The sequence below is a fragment of the Physella acuta genome, unplaced genomic scaffold (genome assembly GCF_028476545.2).
Source record: "Physella acuta isolate Inbredline_101_S28 unplaced genomic scaffold, ASM2847654v3 ptg000389l, whole genome shotgun sequence".
Classification (NCBI taxonomy): Eukaryota; Metazoa; Mollusca; class Gastropoda; family Physidae; genus Physella; species Physella acuta.
Genome location: NW_026731908.1, coordinates 150796 through 166237, shown reverse-complemented (window position 1 = coordinate 166237; position 15442 = coordinate 150796). Strand labels below are relative to the sequence as shown.

At 33.3% G+C, this 15442-nt stretch overlaps 1 protein-coding gene across 1 annotated transcript in view; it reads right to left on the bottom strand.

The window, feature by feature from the left end:
- Positions 1-5252: 5252 nt before the first annotated feature.
- LOC131942126 (ATP-binding cassette sub-family C member 4) overlaps positions 5253-15442 on the bottom strand; it is a 28532-nt gene continuing 18342 nt past the window's right edge. The window contains exons 25-30 of the mRNA XM_059301855.1: positions 14749-14994; positions 13971-14143; positions 13124-13229; positions 12738-12857; positions 12206-12373; positions 5253-11439 (exon numbers count right to left, since the gene is read on the bottom strand). Coding sequence (XP_059157838.1) covers positions 10858-11439; positions 12206-12373; positions 12738-12857; positions 13124-13229; positions 13971-14143; positions 14749-14994 — 1395 coding nt within the window. The 3' untranslated portion in view covers positions 5253-10857. The remainder of the gene's footprint in view (positions 11440-12205; positions 12374-12737; positions 12858-13123; positions 13230-13970; positions 14144-14748; positions 14995-15442) is intronic.

The following is a 15442-nucleotide window of genomic DNA, read 5'->3' as shown; positions in this document are numbered from 1 at the left end:
ATTCAAATCAATGAACATAAATATAGATTCTAATGAGGCTCCTTTCATATGTATTAGCACATATATATATTTGAAAATAGATACGATTAATTAAAAGAAAAAAGATTCCGAGCTTTAGGTCTATCTAAAGTACAGGTAATCTTGTTTTAATTATTTTATATATCCTAAACTGTCTTAAACTATTCTAAATGTTTCAATGTGTGTGTATATATATATAAGCATATATATATATATATATATATATATATATATATATATATATATATATATATGTGTGTGTGTGTGTGTGTGTGTGTGTGTGCTTGACATGTAATGTTAATGTATTTGTGATCTGGATTTTGTTACGGTGTGCATGTGAACGGGAGCAGGGGGGGGGGTAGTTTTCAAAATTATTTCGTAAACATTTAGGCTAAGTAGGCCGATATAAAAGCCTATATGTTCTATGCACTTGTTCTTTTAGGCATCTCTTCGGAGGGGGTGGGAAGTACCCACCCCTGAAGCACGTCTACCTCTACCCCCTCCCTCCGAAGTTTTATAATTTCTCACAATTATTTTTAAGAGAAAGCGTTGAAAGTGTTGCGAGCGAGCTGTCGCATATAATAATGTAGTGGATCTTTATGGGCTGGTATTACATTCATGCATAGAGTGGAGCATAGTGGATGTGGCATCACGTTCTCTAATAGAGTGGGACATAGTGGATGTGGTATTTATTCTTGCCTGGTGCTATATTACAACCAATTTTATGGTTTTCGTGACGTCAATACTCCGACATTACTTTTAATATACGATTTTTTATTTTGCGAAAAGCAGTTCATCAAAGTACCTGGTATTTGATTTAATCTTGTAGTAACATGTTTATATAATACCAAATTTATTGACGATGTGTTAGGAGGGGGGGGATTCAGAAAGTGTGACGTCACACTGTTTCATTTTTTTAAAAAGAAAATCTTAATAGCTGAATTTTAGCCGTTATTTTACGTTTTAGAAAGCTGTTTTTGTAAACTGTATTCGAAATTGATTGATGTACTCTATGTTGACCGAGCTCAGTCAATATTTTAGAAAGAAATTAATGTTTTAAAAACAATTAAACTGCAATTTTGGAGGGGTGGGTTGTATGCTGAGCAGTGGCGTAGGCAGGGGGGGGGGGGGTTAGGGGGGGGTTATAACCCCCCCCATGGACCCCCAAAATGACTACTTTTTTACGTTAAGCTATAGCTATTGACTTGTGTCAATATTATTTAGGGCTTAAACACTAAACACTTAAGCCTGGCAGCCTCTAGAACAACAATGTATATCATTGTGATGAGAATTGCCTGTAGAATTTAGTTATGAATTTTATTATCGCGCTAAAGTAAAGTATAATAATCTGGAACGCAGTAGGCCAAGGGAAAGTTGGCCAAGGTTAGATCAGTTAAGGAGTGTCGAAAGGGAGGGGTGGGCTACGTGGGTAGGCCTTTGTTGTCTAATATGATTGTAGTGCAATCAGAAAGCGTCTAGAAATGAAAAACAAACAAAGGAATTGATTATTATTCGCATTGAGGTTCTATAATGTGTATGTTTTTACTACTTCAAACCATTTGAAATTCATTTCACTTAATTTTTAAAAAGATAAGTAAACTGAAAATGATAAAGATGGCAGAGGGAGGAGTAGGCAGGGGTGAGGGGAGGGGGGGGGTAGAACCTTCAAAATGACAATCCTTTACGTTAAGTTACAGCTATTGACGACGATGGACTTGTGTCGCTATCATTCAGTGCTTAAACAACAAACACTCAGGGTCGCAATAGGCGAAGGGAAAGCTGAACAAGGTTATCAGTTAAGGGGTGTAAAAGGGGGTGAGGGTGGGATGAATATTGGTACGTATCAATTATAAAATACTACCGGATGCACATCTGGCAGGAAGGCGTGGGCTTGACCCACAATTGTTGACACAAAACTTTGTGTTGGTAGGCTATATAAAAAAAAACTGCGTATTTGGTTAAATATAGATGTAAAGCCAGGCACCTACAGTAGTCAATTTAGACAGAATAGAAGACCAATAATAATTTGCTTTCTTCTTCGTATAGTCGTGTTTTAATGTGTATCTTTTAACTACTTCAAGCAATTTAAATTCATTTTAATGATGGCGGAAGGAAAAAGGAAATTAAAAACTACTTTATTAACTGATTTCTTTACAAAGAAAAGTAAAACTGAAAATGATAAAAATGAAGATGGTACTATTGCTTTTCAAAGTACATTACATCAAGAAATTTCCATAAATTCAGCACCTTCGACTGTTTCTTACGCAAATGATATCGGCAATTTTATCAAAGGAGTTATAACAGACGATACACGGTTGTATTTATTAGAAAACATCTGGCGTCCTGATGAACTTTTAAAATTTCCAGCAAGCGGACAAAGAAATTTAAAGTTTCAATATTTGTGGCTACTTAGGTGGAACTGATTGACTTATTCCAAATTACTTGATGGCGCATTTTGCAAATATTGTGTTTTGATTAGTTTGAATTATCGTGGTGTAGGTAGTCAGCCTATGGATAAGCTATCAAAAATTTCATTTTCAAACTGGAAAAAGGCAACAGACAAGTTTAATGAGCACCAGCAATGTGAGTATCATAAAAGAGCAATTTTACTTTCCCAAAATCGTAAATCGGTGATGGAGAAAAAAAATTAACTTATTAAAATCTCCTTAAATTCATCATAAGTCAACAAATTCAAGAAAATCGTTTAAGATTAGCGCCCATAATAGAATCTCTAATATTTTGCGGCCGACAAGGAAATTTTTAGTTGGAGAAAACTGCTGAAAATGATGGAAATTTGATTTTTATAAATTTTTTACGATAGTGTACATGTGTTACTTGTTACAAAACAATAGCTAATACTAAGATAAGTTAGTCGGTGGCACCCACGAGTTTCTATTGTCACCAGCCACCAATACTTTACACGCACGCACTTACACATGCATATGTACACACACACACACACACACACACACATATATATATATATATATATATATATATATATATATATATATATATATATATATATATATATATATATATATATATATATATATATATATATATATATATATATATATATAAAATGCTGGAACAAATTTGAACCCCCCCCATGAGACGATCCTGGCTACGCCACTGATGCTGAGGTGTGACATCCTGTTAGGGGGCGGGGTCTGGCTTTTTGTGACGATGTGTAACAGTGAAAGGGGGGGGGGGGGGTATAAATCGATCGCCAAAAATAAGCGTGACTTCATGTATGGATGACCCCTAAATTCACTGTATTATTTAGACCTATATCACGTATTTTATGATCCCCCAGGCGTCATAACTTCTTAAACACTCAAGACTCAAACATTTAATTTTTATACAGTGGAATTGGCTGAGTTGAATTTAACGTCTGCATTAAGTTTTGTTTGTGAGCAAGATTTACGGATACTTGTCTACAGGAGAAAAAAAAACAGTTTTTGAGTGTCGTTATTTTCCTGAAAATTATCCGAGTGCAAGGATACAGGATCGGTTCTTTTTCTAAACCGGATCCGATTATCATTGTTGCGGTGGACGGATACACAGATATAATCTCTAACCGATCTCTCTTGCTGGTCAAAGGTCAAGTGGGAACCTAAACGGATAAACCATTTCTGAAAAGATTCAGATTTAATTTTTGCTTTTATAAATTAAGTAATTAACTTTCTTAACAAGGGTGCACAGTGGGCTCGTTGACATCCGGTATTCGTCACTTGAGCCTTTTTATTTTCTTGGGAAATGAAACAAGCCATGGCTGGGATGTCCATTACACCAGGTCTATAAATAACTCAGCTTGTTGTTGGTGGTTAAACAACAGTTGATTGTCTGCTTAATTAATACAAATTTGTTTATGGTGTCTACGAACAAATACAACAAATATACTGATAGGGACGTCTCGTCTTCACGCAAAGGGTGTAGAACCATTTGGTTTAGGCGTGATGCTAGTTGACGTGAAGGCACACAAAAGTGCAGCCTCGGTCTCCTCAACATCTCTACCTGTGTTCGTCCCCTCCCCTCATCCAAGCTATCTCACCTATCGTCCCATCCCCTCATACAAGCTATCTCACCTATCGTTCCCTCCCCTCATCCACGCTATCTCACACATCGTTCTCCTCCCCCCCCCACCCACTCATACAAGCTATCTCACCTATCGTCCCCTCCCCTCATCCAAGGTATCTCACATATCGTTCTCTCCTATCCCCTCATACAAGCTATCTTACCTATCGTCCCCTCCCTCCCCTAATACAAGATATCTCAACTGTCCTATCTTCCCTCTTCCCCTCATAATCTCACAGTTAGCCCTCCCTCCCCTCATCCAAGGTATCCTACCAATCTTCTCCTGCTTCTGATCATCTGAAAATTTCGTATTAGTACCAGCCAAAACAACAGCACACAACTCAACTGACGTAACAACACTGACCTAATTATGTCGCAAATTTCTTGTCTTACGTCACATAGCCGCCGGTTAAAGACGGTCGACCAACAGCCCATCTACCAGCCACCACGTGACACGAGTGACCTAAATCTCTCTTCATATGACACTTGTTGTACATCATCTGCCCACACCTTCCTTAAGATGTTAACATCCCCTCATCTCACCCTCCCCTCTCTCGCTCGACCATTATTAGAGCTCTCGACTGAGCCAACTACACATCACACATTAGGCTTAATTTGGTTACATAATTCTAGTTTGCTACCAGATTTTGAATCATCATTTTTTTAAATTTTAATAAAATATGGTTACTTAGAGGTAGGCTATCATCATCTTTCCCTGTTCGTGACACAAACACTTATGGCAGATGCAGAAGGGTTGATCTATTCCAATGAGTCAGGTACCCATCAGTGTTTCTTTCAGACTTTTTTCTCCGGGGTGGGGGGGGGGGGCACTTGAAACTATTGAGGGGGGGGGGGGTGGAAACTGGTAAAGTATTCCCCCCCCCCCCCGAAGAAATGCTTGGAAGTAACTCTGATACCCATAAGAGCTGGGTGGACTCAGAGACGTCCAACATATCCGACCACACGAACCCCACACTTATATAACAATACTCAGACGCGTACTGGACAGTTACTACATACCATAATCGCACCGCTATACATCCGAGTGGAATTTGTTTTACAAAATTAGACCGATTTAAAAATGCTTTTTTTTTTCAAAATGGAACTTCAATTAATAACAGTAAACAAGATAAATGTGTAGATTACAATAAGAATTTTATTTATACATTTCACAAAGACCAAACTATTATGCTGTGGGTGATCAAAGATTTAACCGAAAAAGAAAAAACTTGCAGTATTTAAAACAACATAAAAATATATTAATTAGAAATTTGTCTTTTTTTTAATAATAAGAGTGTCACATTAGATCCATTCACACATTAGTTAAACTGATGAACTCAATAACTGTTTAGAAAGCTGGTTGATTAACTGAAATATTTTAAACTGCTGGTTAATAAACCCAATTTGTTTTTAGACTGCTGGTTGATGAACTGAAATATTTTAAACTAGCCCAAACATCATAAAAACTGTCCACATATTTTTGGTCACTTGTTTTATATCAACAATACACAAAACAATTTTAAAGGTAGAAATAAATTTTTGATGAAAAAACAATGAGAGCACATTGACAAATTAGACTGGGATAAAACAGGACAGGGAGAAATAGACTATTGACATCAAGGACATCTTCTGCTTCATAAAATAGGGAGAAATGAAGATTTGAGCATCTGCTAATTAAAAATATAGAAATGAAGATTTGAACATCTAATATATAAATAAAAGGGAAAAATTATGATTTGAACACTTCCAAAGTCAAAGAGGGAGAAATGAATGTTTGAACATCTACAAAATAAATGTGGAAGAGATGTATTTAAAAGTGAGAAATTAAAGATTTAAACATCTACTAAATAAAAAAAATGTGAGAAATGAAGATTTAAACATCTACTAAATAAATGAGTTTACAGTAAACTGGAATGTTGAAACATTTTGAGTCAAGCATAAGTGGAATGTTGGATAAACGTTACACAACATAGTAGCTGGTATAAGCTTTCATCAGCTGGAATAGTTAACAAGGTCCTTACTTGTTGTACAATCATATAAGGTAAACCTAACAATGCTACACAACATAGTAGCTGGTATAAGCTTCTATCAGCTGGAATAGTTAACAAGGTCCTTACTTGTTGTACAATCATATAAGGTAAACCTAACAATGCTACACAACATAGTAGCTGGTATAAGCTTCTATCAGCTGGAATAGTTAACAAGGTCCTTACTTGTTGTACAATCATACAAGGTAAACCTAACAAAAAACTCTAATGACGTCATTCAACGATCAATCAAGTTTCAATTTTAAAATAATTTTAATAAAGCATTTAAATTCTTTGGACTGTAAGATTTTGATGAGATTTTTTAGGTAATAAGGGAATATGGTTTATAAAAGCAATATAAAATTAAACAAAGATACATCTTATTTAAGTTTAAAAATTATATTCTGGATCATTTTCTGAAGCTCATTAAAAATAAATAAAAAATACTACCACACTCAGTAACAAACAGAAATAGGTTTAGCCTATATTTAGCTTGTTTAGAATGCCACATAGAACTTTAAAAAAAAAAAGATTAAAATAAGTTAAACACAATATTTTTTTTAAAAAGCAGTTCACAGAAGAAAAAAAGTATGCCAGTGAAAAAAAAAAAGAAAACTGAAACAGAACTTTATCAAAATGACTTGCTGTAAAAACTAAAAAAACATGATCAATCACTTTAGAATACATACATGCCTTATTGAAGCAGAACTAATTTCAATGAATTTTACACAAAACAGGTTCCATATATTATGTATTGTTTATTCTATGTGTGAGTTACTTCCCATGTTTATAATACCCACCCATTAAAAACATGATATATTTTATTCTATTTGTACTCATTTTAAAAATATAACCCAACATTATTTTAAAAATATATAAAAATAAGACTACAGTTAAACTGACAGTTTATTAAAAAGCTGTCTTAGTTGGAGTAAAATCTACATAAAAGTTTGATCAAAGTCTAAATAACTCAAGATACCCATAAGTGGACCTTAAACTATGGGGCAGGATAAAAAAAAATTGTTCTAATTTGTAAACCTTCTATCAACAATTTATTCAACATAAACAGCAAATGGTATAAAAGCAATGTAAGCATCAGGGAGAAGAAAGCACATATAAGTTGTGGAGATACTCATTAAAAAATTAAAAAATTTGGTCTATAACATCTTCAATAATTTTTTTTGTAAAACAAAAAATATTCTATTAACATTGAAACTAGCCAGAACAATTAGGCAGGGTGTATATCACACTTAATTGTTAACAGCTTTTTTAATCTTATTCCATCTTAGAGGAAATTGATGGTATCATTTGGTCTAATACCAACTGAATACAATATCCCATTACATCTAATTTCTCATTTCATCTAACATTTTTTCCATCTAATATCTAATTTTACCTAATATTATTTCATCCAACACTTTTTCAATCTACTATCTAATTATATCTAATACTAAAATACTAGAGAAGATAACATGATTTACATTAATAAAATACTAACATTCAAATGTTAGAAACAAATATATATTAGGATAGGAAAAACCAAATTCTGACACTGTCCTATCCCCTCCAGGTGTTACAAATTTTGATTCTTTCTTACAACTGATTTTTGGTTTTGAATAAATAGCAGCATAAAAGCTATAAGTAAATACCAGTGAATTTAAGCATGTTAGATGTTTTTGATTAGTGAAAATAAATATATGGTTGATAGTTAAGGTATTCACTATAGCACAATGGCTTATTTCATCTAAACAATATGAGTCACAACCAAACTTATTTATGGGGAATCCATTTCAGATTTATACAATTGTATTCATTGAAGATAAAACACTTTTTGACGAACTCATAACTAAATTATTACTGTAGGCTAATTGATTCATTAATATTCTAAAATGTCGTTCAATTGTCAAAGTTTTACACTTGCAAAAAGTTTATAAAATTATCAACACATCAAAGCAGATGGCTAAATAAGAATAAAAAATATATAAAAGATAAAATACTTAATACAATTAACGCAATAAAATACCATAAATACTTCAAAGCTCTAAGCTGAAAATAAAACATAAAATAAAAAAATGAATCTGGAATGGTGTGAAACAAAATAACAGGATGGTTATATGTTGAACTACTAGCATGGTAAACAGCATATGCATAACCATTAATGGATATGATACAACATGACTAGAGTATACAATTGCTGACAGCACAAAAATACAAAGGTAAAATAGATTATGTACATGCAAAGTTAAAAAAGTAATATCAATAATAATGCCTGTCTTCAAGAATTTTAATACAATTTTTAAAGTGTGCTGGGTGATGCTGTTGGCCAAAGATGTGGGGTAGTTCAGCGGGTTTAGAATTTAGTTCAATTGGCCTAGGATTTAGTACAGTTGGTCTAAGATTTAGTACAGTTGGTCTAAGATTTAGTACAGTTGGTCTAAGATTTAGTACAGTTGGTCTAAGATTTAGTACAGTTGGTCTAAGGGTTAGTATGGATAATCTAGCATTTTGTGCAACTGGCCTAGGACTTTGTACAGTTGGCCTAGAATTTTGTAGTATGCCTAAAATTTGGTAGAGTTGGTGTAAGATTTGGTAGAGTTGGCCTAAGATTTGGTAGAGTTGGCCTAAGATTTGATAGAGTTGGCCTAAGATTTGGTAGAGTTGGCCTAAGATTTGGTAGAGTTGGCCTAAGATTTGGTAGAGTTGGCCTAAGATTTGGTAGAGTTGGCCTAAGATTTGATAGAGTTGGCCTAAGATTTGGTAGAGTTGGCCTAAGATTTGTGAGAGTTGGCCTAAGATTTGGTAGAGTTGACATAGGATAAAGATATCTTGGGACTTAATACCGATATCTATAGATTACTACAGCTGACCCCCCACATTTAAAGGAGATTACACGCTTTACTCGAATACATGATTAAATATTTCTCACATGTCATATGTAAATATATATATATATAATTTTATAGTGTATAGTAATAAATCTTTATAAATATGTACATTTGGTAAAAAGATTTTTTTTAAATGTGTTGATTTAAGAAATAATAAATCAACTCAACTTTAGCCTAATACCACCCTCTATCTCCTTAAGTAAATATTCAGCTAAAAAATTTTTTGAGCATTTCCATTCTACAAATACAATACAGCTGAATTTTTTATTAAAAAAAAATACATGTTTAGCACTGATAAAATAACACTGGTAAGATATAACAAAGACATCAGTACAACTACATACCAACATGAAATCATGTACCAAGTATTAAATAGTTTTATCAACATTAGCCATTATTATCATATGTAGTTTTTGAAACGCCTGTTTTTGTCATTGTAATTGGACGCAATGTTGAAGAGAATAATAACTGCTTTAAAAGCTGCTATTATTATATTTGCACCATGTTGGTACTTCTCACTGTTAAATGCATAGAGGTATAACAAACAATGCACCCTGCCCCTCCCCACCTTATTAGTTCTCTCAATTCATAATCAATAATTTTTTTTTAAATTACATACAGAATACATTAAATAATTTATATATTAAAAAAAAACCTGAGGTAATGATTCTCCAAAGATTTCATTGAAAAAAATACAATTATTTTAATCTTCATTGCAAGAAGAGTTCTTGCTTAAGGCTATGCTGGGATAATACGATGAGGTGTAAGAACAAATACTGATATATAAGCACATAACATACAGAGAAAGAGAGAACTTGTAAATGCAATGGGTATAAGTATCCATATAAAAATTTGTTTGTTAAACATCTCGTTAAAACACTTTGAAGGCATTCACTTGTAGAATCAACTAATATCAACTAAACATGTAGCTTGAACAGCGACTTTTTAAAATTACAAACCACCATGACTTTAAAAAGAAACCTTTTTGTTTTTACAGCTATTATGAATATTTATCACAGTACTTTCTAACTTCAAAAAAAAGAAAAGAAAAGAGAGAGCACCATCAGAGAATTGTGAAGGATGCAAGGCATCACACAGTGTGAAAGAATGTCCGGTTAATGAAGTAGATAGAACAAAACAAATAGACAGGTGATGTGGTGAGGGACATGTTTAGCATGCATGTCCACCACTTTGGCAAGAATTAGTGAGGCAACAGTCTAGGAGAAAACACAGTCAAACATTTCTACTCTCTCAGCCTGGTGCGATTTTTGTGCACAGGACTCAATGTATTCACCTTGTTACACAGTAACATGTTTCAAAAGTTAAAACATTATTGTCATAGAGTGAAATAGTTTAAAACTTAGCTATGGCATGAGTAGTTTGTAAAGTTTCACAAAAATATATTCAGCCTTTTAAACATTTAAAAATCTCTTTCATAAAATCTGCAAGTCACTTCTAAAAAGAATGAGTCAAATAAAAACAAGCTAGCTCATTCCATAAAAGCCATCATAATTTTTTTTTTAAAATTCTCTAAAAAAACCATCTCAGGTCCAACAAAATACTCTAAAAGCCATCTTCATTTACATAAAAATCCTCTAAAAACCACTCCCATTTTGCATTAGCAGCAAACTGCTGTAATACATTAACCGCAACATAATTCTCGGTGATCTTAAAATAAGTTTTGTAAACTGAAGTTGTGTAAATAGTTGTAAAAAAACAGTCAGGAATAAAAATCTACTGTGGCTTGATTAATATTGAACTGATGATCGTTTAAGAAGATAACATTTTTCAAAACAGTAACAGGATCTGAGTAAAAATTTCTTACCTACAAGTAATATCAAGCTGTTTCAAACAAATTCTTCCTTTTCATCCTTAGCTAAGGGGACATAAGGACCTGTTATCACTCTACTGGATGGAGGGGAAGTGGCAGAGTTATTGTACTTGGGTGAAGAAATAGCCTTGTTGGCCAATGGTTTAGGCGAGTCTGACAACTTCTGTGGGGCAGTTTTCGATGTGGGACTCCCCTGCATCTGCCTGCTGTGGGTATTCCCACCAGACCTTCGTCTAGCAGGTTCAAAGTCCACATCTGTCTCAAAAGGTACCTTCTGATCAGGTCCAGATTTCTGCTTGTCTTGTTGCAGCCTGGCTGTTAGATCTTTCTTGGACTGATCCAAAGTGGTGCTGGCTGTTTCCTCAGACTGTCCCCAGGAACTCTCCTTAGAATGGGATGAGAAGGAGTCTGTGTTTCTTTTATCATTTTGTTTTTTTGTGCCGAAGACCTGACGGGTTTTTGGAGGCGTGTCGTAGCTCATCAGCTCCTCTTCTTCCTCTATTGTTCTTTTGGTGCGGCCTGGGCTTCTGCGTCTAATGATTCGTTGTGAGGGAGCGATGGATTTCTTATCTTTCTCAACAATACTTTCCAATTGTGCCTGAGTCATAATGAGGGAAAATTAACAAGTTCTTAAATATTACAAGTATGATTTATAAATACTATAAATGGAAACAATTTTTAAAAATTACTTTACAAGTAAAATTTAAAAAAACAGTATGATTTAATAAATAATGTAATTTAAATTATTTTAAAGAATATTTCAAGGCAGAATAGTTAAAAAATGGAAACAACATTTATAAGTTTGATTTTTTATAGATGTAGTTTTAATAGGTGTTAAAAATAATATTCTACTTGTATTGCTTAAAATACATCTAAAATGTTTCTTTCATAATAAGTATGATTGTTTACTTAAACAAAATTTTAAAATAGCATAAAGCTAATGGTTTTAGAATAATAATAAAAATGACACTGTATGTGATATTGCTTTTATACAAGAAGTTGAAATATAAATTTAAAAAGAATGTTTATTAAAACTATTTTATAACTTTATTAAAGAGAGCTCACTTTATTCAGAGTATCCTGGCTATGTTAATGTCAGTTTTTTAACTATTTTATGACAGTATTATTAAACAGAGATCACTTTATCAAGAGAATCCTGACTATATAATGTCACAGTTTTTTAAACTATTTTATGACAGTATAAAAGAGAGCTCACTTTCTTCAGAGAATCCTGGCTATATAATGTTAGTTTCTTAAAACTATTTCATGACCGTACAAAAGAGAGATCACTTTATCAAGAGAATCCTGACTATATAATGTCACAGTGTTTTAACTATTTTATGACAGTATAAAATAGAGCTCACTTTATCAAGGGAATCCTGGCTGTGTGTGAACCTGTTCCATCTCAGGGCAGCACGGCCAGCACTGAGGTCTTCAGTGCTTTGAGCAAGTTGTTCATTGGCTAACAGCATGGCCCTCTGTAGCTGTAGACAGGCTGAAGTTCTCTGGTGCTGGGACAACTCGGCCAGCGCCTGGCCACATAGAACAATTATGTGAGTGGGCATCAAATATAATGTCATTTTTCATTTTCTTGAGTCACTAAATAAATTCTAGTTATTTTTTTTTTTTGCTTTAAGACAAAAATGAAAATAGGATTTTTTTTTTTGGCTTTTGAGCAACAAATAAAATGGAATTTTTTTTTGTTGCTTTTGAGATAAAAAAAATTAAATGGGATTTTTTCCTTGCCATGATGAACCAAATTACTTAAGATTTTTCCTTCAGTTGAGTCAAGAAATAAAATTACATTTTTTTCATAAGTACAAACAAAGAAATTTAAAAAAAACAACATTTATTAGCATCTATTTCCAATACAACATAGATTAATTTTGGCAATACCTGCAACTGTTTGGCTTGATTTTTCCCAAGGCTTAAAACCAATCTGGAAAAATGGCCATCAGATTTTTGTAACAGATTGTACGGTGAATCAAACTCCTTTAACTCACCATCTTCTAGCACCTGTGGTTGGGGATAAGGTAAAAAAAAATTGTACATAAAAACATAATAAAATACTATCAAAATTGTTATATGTATATATTATAAATCATATAGGGCTTGATTGATTTACTATCAAACATTTGATTTGTTGTATTGAATTATTATAATAAAAATCAATCTAAGGGTTTAGATTTGGAGAAATGATATAGTCTTTAAGTCACTGGTGCTAAGTGAATATAGGGACCATAAAAATGTGCACACAAATCAATATAACAGTGACAACAAACCATTATTCTGTCACAATCCATTACTGTATACAGACGATGAGCTATTGTCAAAACTGTGCTGTCTCTAAATTTGGCTCTGATTGTCCTCTGGATTATATCATCAGTTCTGTAATAACAATTTATAAAATAAATAACGCACTGAAGCCAACAAGTCAAAAACACCAAAATAGAACTAAATGGACTTATGGGTGTCCTACAGACTTTGAACCAAATTGAACTCATGACCTTCAGGATAGCTGTTGTATACTCTACCTGCTCAACTATACTGTCCACAAGAGCTATGTAGCAATTTTGTATAAATTCAACACCCAATTAAAATAACTTTTACATACACTGTTTTTTGTTTAAATTATTGTCAAATACTTCCTAGATGAAAAATGATTTTAAACTGAAAAGGTAACATAAAGGAAGTCACTATTAGTATCAAACATTGTAGTTTTAAAGAATAATATTTTTTAATATGAAAAATAGCCAAATTTTTTAAAAAATAAACCCATTAGGCCATGACAATGTTTTAAATACAACTAAATAGTGTACATACAGTGATAATTGCTACCTCAATTATTTAGGGGTTTGGTTCTGAGAACACACTTATGAAAAACCATAGGGTAGAATTTATTTATATTACAAAATTTAACAGGCCCTTCACATATTCTGAAAAAACCTTCCCATTAGCTGAATTGTGGCTCGATATATTTTAGAAGAAAATCCACCTTGGAGTGAGAGGATGTTAAGTGTGAGGTGGTACAGAGGTACTGCAGTGTTTGTAGATTTAAGTTAAACACAGTTAAGGTAAAATCATCAACACATGGTATGAGGGAACACTGAAACAAATATCTCAACCTACTCAGGATCAACATTGGCTGTGGCCTCATCTAGGATAAGAATCTTGTTGTACTTGAGTAGAGCCCTAGCCAGGCAGATCAGCTGTCTCTGGCCCACACTCAGGTTGGCTCCACCTTCCTGTAGGTCTGTGTACAGCTTCCCTGGCATTTGTTCCACCTTCCTTTTCAGCTGGACCTGTGTACATTATTTCCTTAGATTACACTTTCACTAATGTATACACTAGTTCTATAAAATTATTTCTTTAGATTCCACTTTTACTAATCTATACACTAGTTATATCAAATTATTTCTTTAGATTCTACTTTTACTAAAGTATACACTAGTTCTAAAGCCAAATGATTCATGAGCTAACTACCCAACCCCTCAGAGCTATTTTAAAATATAGGATAGTTATATTGTTATCAAAAGATGATCTCCACTATTAAGAAAATTCAGAGCCAAATATTTTAAAATATCCAATGAATGATTTTTAAGCCCTTAAGCCTTTCTCAGATCTATTGCAGTACTAAATAAGAATTATTTTTCTTCAACCAGCATTTGATTGTGCAGAAAAAGTTATTTCATAACTAGCGATCTTTTAATTTTAAAGTTCAATTTCAATATTTTAGGTTACACAGAAAAAAATTAATTCTTTACTATGTTTATGATAGCTTTTAAACTACTCTGCACTACAAATTGCATTAAACAGTATTAAAAAATTCCTTCAGCCTAACAAACCAACCAACAACAAAGCACCAAATATTTAAACCAAATTAAGATATAACAAGCAAGTTTCCCACCTGTTCTAGAGCATGCCACAGCCTTTCATCACTGAACTCCTCCAGTGGGTCCAGGTTCCAGCGCAGCGTCTGACTGAACAGCACTGGGTCTTGTGGGATGACGGATATCTTGCTGCGCAGCTCATGCAGGCCCAGCTTGCTGGCATCCACCCCGTCTATGTAGATGGTTCCAGAGGGGTGGGCCAGTCTAAACAGGGAGGTAATTAAGGAGCTCTTACCTGAACCTGTCCTCCCAACTATGCCAACCTGGATGTGTTGTATATATTACAGACATAAATATAAAAAAAATGGAAGGACTAACTGAATCATTCTGGATAACACATCATAAACAACAAAAGAAAACTAAATTTTAAATACAGATACAAGTTCTAAAAGTTAAGTAGTGCATGCAATTTTTAAAAAAACTACTTGTGTAGCAAATTAAAACATTAATAAACACTTCAACTAAATTTTCAACATTGGTCTAATATTTCTGAAACCTTAGAAAGCTGGGCTGATAATTAAGTTTTAAAATTATAAACACTTTTTTCAGAGTCAACCCAACTTTCATGTTTATCTTATAACAATTGGGAGCAGTAAAAACAACTGAACATTGATTGTCCTGGACAAGTTAATTCTGCAGGCTAGTAAAAATGTCAATACTTCGGATGTTACAGCTAGTAAAATAGCCTATAAAAAATGCTAATTCTTCAGA